This window comes from Pseudonaja textilis, chromosome 4, assembly GCF_049901715.1.
Source record: "Pseudonaja textilis isolate UNSWEBS1 chromosome 4, rPseTex1.2, whole genome shotgun sequence".
NCBI classification, from domain to species: domain Eukaryota; kingdom Metazoa; phylum Chordata; class Lepidosauria; order Squamata; family Elapidae; genus Pseudonaja; species Pseudonaja textilis.
Genome location: NC_141993.1, coordinates 68,862,269 through 68,869,417, shown reverse-complemented (window position 1 = coordinate 68,869,417; position 7,149 = coordinate 68,862,269). Strand labels below are relative to the sequence as shown.

The window sequence follows — 7,149 nt, the reverse complement described above, 5'->3', positions numbered from 1 at the left end:
AAAGAAGTAAGAGTAGGCTTATTTCTTATTGATTAACTGAGCAAAGTATGGCCAATTGCTTGGCATTCCTGGAAGGGCTTTTGTCCTTTTAAATGAATGTAATAAGCTATAATATTCTTGAGGATTTTGCATTAGCCCATAATGGGCTGGCATTCATAGATCATCCTTCCCTTCCTATCACCACAGGCAATGAACAAGGAAGAAATTCAGAGATAGAAGAGTAGAGTTGGATCTTACCCAACTATTTGATTTCCCAGGTTTTTTAAGTCAAGGATGTGGTTGTATATAGGGAAAAAGACTCCTAATGCATTCTCTCTTTAAATTGTACATGCCACCATTAAATTACTATTTCAGACACTTTTCTCATTTTCTCCTTTAAAAGTATTCAAATTTCACTTAGTTTCGTCAAAGTCTTTTAGGCAACTAGAAGATGGTTTAACACACATACACACACACAAACAAACATATGCACACATGTTTTTCACTGGTTATGGTTGGGCTTTTTTAATGCACAAAATCAGTATTGTAAGAATTAAACGTTAGGATGGCAAAGAATAGAGTGTTTGCGAAGAAGGAAAAAGCAGGGAAAGGAAGGGAAAGGCAGGAACCATTCATAAGCTTGTGTCTCCATTTTGTTTGCACTCAGATAAAATACTCAGAGTCATATCCTCACTTTTGGATTGCACATTGAGCTCACTCCGTCTTGAGGCTTTCCGAGTTGCCCTGGAGAGCTTTCTCCGAAAAGTATCTCCAGCCAAAAAATATAAAATAGGATCCACGCAGCTGTTGAGACTCGCTAGGCCTCGAGTTACTTGGTAGGTAGCATAAACCCTGTTGTTAAACGCACACATTTCCGGAGTCTGAAAATCCAGCCTGGCGCGTAGATTCAAGTTTTTCATCACGTGGAAAGGAAGATAAGACACAGCAAATACTGCCAACACTATAATAACCAAATAAATGGATTTCCTCCTAAGCGGGGAATTGTCTAAATCTTTGTAAATCAGTGCTTTCACGATTAATCCATAGCAACCAAGGATCAGAATGAACGGGATGCAAAACAAGAAGACAGTGGTGCACATGCTGTAAATAAAATAGCTACGCAGGTAATCGTCTACTGTTGTATCATAGCAGGCCATGGTTTTGATTTTCCTTTCTTCAGTCCCAGAGTAAAAGAAGATGGGAGAAATTCCCACTACCACGACAAACCAGACCAGGGTGCTGATGTAAACAGCATTCTTTTTTTTCAGTCTCCCTAATGATTTCAAAGGATGCACCACACCAGTGTATCTGTGCACACTGATGCATGTGAGGAATAAGATGCTTCCATATAGGTTGACATGAAAGATAAATCTCTGCAGCTTGCACATGAAGTCTCCAAAGATCCAGTCCGTTTGATTGAAGTAGTAGAATATTAGGGCAGGGAGCGTCAGGACATACAAGAAGTCTGCGAGGGCCAAGTTGAACATGTAAACAGAGATGCCACTCCATGGCCTCATGTGGAAGACAAACATCCAGATGGCCACGCTGTTGCCTAGGAATCCAGTGATGAAGACTACAATGTAGACAGCTGGCAAGTAATAGAATTGAAAACCGGTTTTGGTCAAGGAACACTTGCTAGTGGCATTGCTGGTCACATTGCTAGCCAGTGCATGGGTTTCAGTCAAATTCAGGACAACCGAAATAAGGGCTTCAGTCATGGTGACACCAATGAATTCACATCAGTGGCTCTCAAGATCTAGAATCAGCAAGTGTCCCTAGAGGAAAGAAAGAAAGTATCTAAGCTATGTCAATAAAAGAAACAATGCAGCAAAACAGGCAGGAGAAATATCATACTCAATTTTCAGCAGATCTAGAAGCAGTATATTTATTTATATCCTGCTACAATCTAGTGACTTTTGATAGCTTACGTGATAGAAGAAAAATATTAAAACATTCACAGTATCTTTAAACTTAAAGATACTTAAAGAATTTAAATAACTAAATAATAATAAAATCTCTACGAGTTGGTTAATTGACAGGGCCATAAGTACTACATTTGCTTTTTTGGCAGGCCTATGTTCCTGCAGACCAGTTGAGATGCTTCAATTTACTGCCCAAATTTGAAGGTCGATATTATATTCTTTCTTAGAATATGATAGCTTCAATTTGTGAGTTATTTCTCCATATGCCCTACCACTTGTCACAAAATGTAACACAAGGATCTAGTCCTTTATAGACTGTTAAACTCAGTCAAGTATCAGTTTTTGCTAAAGCATCTTAAGGGTATTGCCAGATGAGGCTGTTATTCATACGATCACCCTGACTCATCCATGGAATTTTGCAGACCTCATTCCCCATTTGTAACCATCTTCCTCTCTGCCCACTACCACTGGTGCCTTCTCTTAAGAGGGGACAAAATCTATTTAAAGAGAAAAAAAGGTGGAAGACCTCTGCAATACTTTTTTGACTGGCATTAATAGCGTACAAAAAAAAACTGTCCATCTGGAAGAACCCTGCATTTTATATGCTGGAATTTCATATATCAGGAAGGCAGGTGGAAAGTAATGAACTTACTGAAAAATTCAGCCATTGAGAGTTCCTATGGTGTAAAAGATCTTCGGGGATCTTGACCTAACTGCTTCATCAAGACCCCACCCCACCCCACCCCTTCTACCATACTTGAAATCTAGCTGATCACTAGCAAGCACCCAAAACAAAATGCTTAGGCAAAAGACCAGTGGAATGGATACAGGCCAGGAAGAAAATATCTATCATTAGCTTTTAAAAGGTGTAAACTTGGCATTACTGTAATAGTGTGTAACATTTACTGATCAGAATTGCCATACGGTTGTTGGCAATTCTTCTCTCTCTTTCTCTCTGCATACATTTCCCCCATTCTAAACATGTATTGTTTAATGAAGTTACCTAGGAGATGCTTTCTCTATACAGATAAATCATGGAAGAGTTTTCAGTGCCTACTCTTTCAAAGAAAAATGAAGGGAAATGTATAACACAGACATCAAGGTCTTTAAATAATATACAAATAAACTTCTATATTTATTTAGATACCCATCCTAAATATATTTCATTATATTTTCATTCTTAACAACATCAGAGGAACCTCCTTTAATATATGACATAGCAGCAATCTCTTGGTGTTCTACTTTTTCTCTGCAAATGGCATTCTGTACCTGAAAATAGCCCAGAACCATTCTAATAAGAGGCTGTTGACAAACACAGTTGCCACAATCTGGTCTAATTCCTTTTCAAAGCCATGGATGATAGAAATCACAGCTACAGGTTGCCTCCATGCAATCTTCAAATTAAATGTAACTATCCTACAGTAAGTAAATATTTCAGTTCAATAATCTTTGGCTACTGAAGACAAGGGAAAGGAGGAATAAGAAATTGTTATTCAGGCAGCCTATGAATGACATTCCCCCCACCCCAAAAAAAGTAGTTTGGTTTCTTAAATTTCGGTTAAACAGATCATAAATGACTGAAGATAGTGGGAAACTTCTTAAAATTATATGGGTGGTGGCAGAAAAGGGGAGAGAATCCAGATACCCCCTACCCACAAGAAACTAATTATTGGTATTCCATGGGAAGCTGAAGAATTACACAGTCTAAAAAAGCTGGAGCAGGTGGTCAAGAAAACTACAGGGAGGAAAGGTTAAGCTGCATAGAAATGAAGAGAGAATCAGACAACAAGGTAGCTGTAGCAAGACAACTGAAATGAAGAAAACTCCGTTGTGCATCCTTAGACATCTATGGCTGTGTTCCCCGGGCTGGCACTCCAGCTCCTCAAAAACTATGAAACCATAGCTTTATGTGTCCCTAAGTGTCCCTAACAAACCACAATATCTGTGCTCACATAACATGCCAAGGCATAATCATATCTGTTGGGTCATCATTTTCAACCATGATTCATGGGCTTAGCAGGCTGTGATATCAACATCTGTGAGGTTACGTAGAAGATCTGTACCCACTTTAAGGGCAGCAAAAAAAAAAAAATAACACCTCAAGGTGGCTTAACTTTTCTTGCTTCTATGCCTATTAAACACACACACCACACAAACACAGGCACACAAGGCCTTCACCACCCTTTACCCCTGCACGGCAGCTCCTCCCTCCGCCCTATAGGCACACAACACGGAAGTCTCCAGTCAACAAAATGGGTTCATCTCCAGACAAAAGCTCAGCCCCGGATTGCAAGTCGAGCACGAGGGCCCGCATAGCTCCGGGGCATGCACAGAATGCTTCTTCTGCCTAGTCTCTTTCTTCCGCCGTCTTTTCCTTCCAGCCTCGGTTTGGACTGCGCTCCTCTGTGGTCTCATTTTGGCAAATCCACTCCGTCCCTTCTAATCGACATTTTTTACTTCCGAGTTAAGAATTCAGCGCAGGGGTGTCAGCCAAAAACAAAAAAACAAAACAAAAAACCACAAAACCACAAAACCCTCAACCATCGCTTTGGCCACCGTTAGCTCCATGCCCTGTTTTTCAACCGGATTACGAGGAGGGGGGCTTACCCCCTTCTGAATGAAACACGCGCGCCAGGAAGGGTGGGGGGAAGGAGGATGCCCCCACAGAGAGAGCTCGGCGCCTAGCATGGCTCGCATCTCAGTTACTTTGTCAGACCAACTGTCCGAGGGTCACCAAAAATGACAAGCGCCGCGGCAGAGGAAACGAAGCCGTAGATCTCTTGGCTCGGGCAAAGTCTTAAGGCGGCGTTTTCCAGCGCTTGCAATAGGGCACTTTCGGAAAGAGATGCTCCCGCCGTTCCCTTTTTGCCTTTCGAGCCGGAAACTTTGCTCCGCGGTTACAGGACTTACCTTCCGGAGCGCCTCAACACGCTCGACCAGAGCGGGCAACGCGGTGCCTTGCCGCCGCTGTTAGCGCGGCTGTTGGTGGGGCTGCCACCGCGCCCGCCCTCGTCTCCTTCTCCTTCATGCCGCGGTTCCTTCTTCGCAGCTCCCGGGCGAGGCGGCGGGAGAAGCGGAAGGAGCCGGCGGCGCGAAACATGTGCCCGTCAGAGCCCCGAGCTTTGGGCTCCTTGCGGGGATTGCCGCCACATTCCCACACTGGCGAAGCGGGCAAAGAGCGTGCTGACGCGCGCTGCTCCGGCAGGCGGGCAGGCGAAGAAACGCAGGCGAGCCGCGAGAGGGAGCGGTAGCGGCAGCGGCTGAGGCGGCAGAGAAGAAGCCGCCTTCAGATAAAGGTTGGTTCCCGCCCCCTGAAGCTCTTCCCCGCGTGGGCAAAGGCAGATCTACTTTTTTCCTGCCGTGGAAGGCATGCCAAAAATAAACCAACTGGTGATTGTTACGGCTCAACGATATGCGGTGTGAGAGTGAGCTCAGTTCGATCCCAGGGAGCAAATAATATCAAATCAAGAGGATTCATACGTTTGTGGATCTGACCAGATTTTTGCACTGATGGATACATTAAGATATGATAACCTTTGTTGTCATTTTTTTTTCCTGTGAGTACACTGGCTCACATTAACAATGAAATTCTGTTGCTTGCTTTCAAAAGAATGTATATATCTACCCGTACACATACATAACACATATACACATGCTATATACATATAACCCTATTAAACACTGTCCATCTGGAATACACAGTGGAAAGAGGAAAGTTGAATTCACAAGGTTGATGCTCTATGGAACCAAACTGACTGAATCTTTCATAGTTGCCTTAACTAAAAACATTCTGATGTCTTTGAGAAAGGAGCATTGCTTGGGTCTGGCTTGCTGTGAAAACTTAAAAGGGCCTTTTGCACTTGCCTTGATTACAGTATAAATTAGCAACCCTACCACAACAATTGGTTGGAGAGCAAACAGAGTTCCTCAGAAATTATTTCCATATCACGCTTGTGTTTGTATTCAAATTCGCAATGCAGTTTCATCAGTTCATTGACTGATAGGAATGTTTCAATTAATGAATTAATTGCTGAAAGCAGTTTGGTAGAGGAATTAGATGCTACTCTTCATTAATCTGCATTACGTATTCTAAATGTCTGTTGTCTATGGAGATTCTCAGTCATCCAGGTCATGGTTGTCCCAAAGGAGCTGAAGAAGCTTCTTGGATGAGAAGCGAAATGTCTTCAGATAAAAACCAAACAGTCCAGTTGCCTCTTGAAAAAGCACCTTGAGGATAAATGTCTGTTGAAAATCTAAAACACTGAAGAGAGAGAAAAAAATATTCTGAAGAGGTATTTCCTTCCTATGAATAATAATTAAAAAAAATGTTGCTTTTGGAATGATACATGCTATGATACAAAGTATCTAAACATATATAATCTCCCTCCCTGGAATCTCCACATAAATATGTACACACACTAGACACGCACAAAAAGACCTTTTGCCTCTTCTCTGTGAATCAGATGATAATCCAAAGAAACAGCATCTTTTCCTACAGGCATATGAAGAAAAGCAGGAGTATTCTGAAGCATAGCATCCTTTTTAACTGAATGCTGAAAGTTAGACATGGGGACATTCCTTAAAAGCCGGTATCAGTGTATATCCTTCTATATATGTTAGTCAGGTATAGCACTTAGGCATGCTTGCTTCATTTAAAAAGAGTCAGCCTGATTAATACTTGGGTAGGAAACTACCTATTATTTTTTTGTTGGGTTTTCTTTGTGGGGTGAATACCTTTGAATCAGAGTTGGACTTCTGGTCATTGCCTAGACTAATGTCTGCCCTTGAAAAAGGTTTTCAGAAGTAGTGTGCCATTGCCTGCCTCCTAGGGCTGAGAGAGAGTAGTTGGACCAAAGCCATCTAGCCAACTTTGTGTTTAAGATTGCACTAAAATTCATGTTCTCCTGATTTCTAGCCTAATGCCTTAAACCCTACACCAAACTGGGTCTCTGGGAATTTGAAAAGATATCTTGGAAAAAGGCTGTGGCAAGACATGTTCCTATTGTAGCAAAAAACTGCATGGATGAAGCCATGAAAATGTCATAATTTCCTTCCTTCTTTCCCTCCCTCCCTCTTTCTTTCTTTCTTTCTTTCTTTCTTTCTTTCTTTCTTTCTTTCTTTCCTTCTTTCCTTCCTTCCTTCCTTCCTTCCTTCCTTCTTTCTTTCTTCTTCCTTTCCTCCACTCCCATCCTCTTCCTTTCCCGTCCTGTCCCCCCTTTCCCTCCCTTTCTCCTCCCATACCCTCCCT

The 7,149-nt window shown here is 42.1% G+C and overlaps 1 protein-coding gene across 2 annotated transcripts; it reads right to left on the bottom strand.

Moving 5' to 3' along the window:
- Positions 1–477: 477 nt before the first annotated feature.
- P2RY1 (purinergic receptor P2Y1) lies at positions 478–5,142 on the bottom strand. 2 transcript variants are annotated; one of them, XM_026701642.2, is made up of 2 exons: positions 4,812–5,142; positions 478–1,754 (listed from the first exon to the last, which is right to left on the bottom strand). In XM_026701642.2, the coding sequence occupies exon 2, from the start codon at positions 1,695–1,697 to the stop codon at positions 612–614; it is 1,086 nt and encodes a 361-aa protein (XP_026557427.1). In that variant the 5' UTR covers positions 1,698–1,754; positions 4,812–5,142; the 3' UTR covers positions 478–611. The 2 variants fall into 2 exon arrangements, with proteins under 2 accessions (XP_026557427.1, XP_087789448.1); XM_087933322.1 differs by lacking the exon at positions 4,812–5,142 and adding an exon at positions 4,509–4,760.
- Between the last annotated feature and the right edge of the window lie 2,007 nt (positions 5,143–7,149).

What these genes read in the sequence shown, in the direction of transcription:
- P2RY1 (XM_026701642.2), bottom strand. Translation starts at nt 1,697, where the DNA reads ATGACTGAAGCCCTTATTTCGGTTGTCCTGAATTTGACTGAAACCCAT.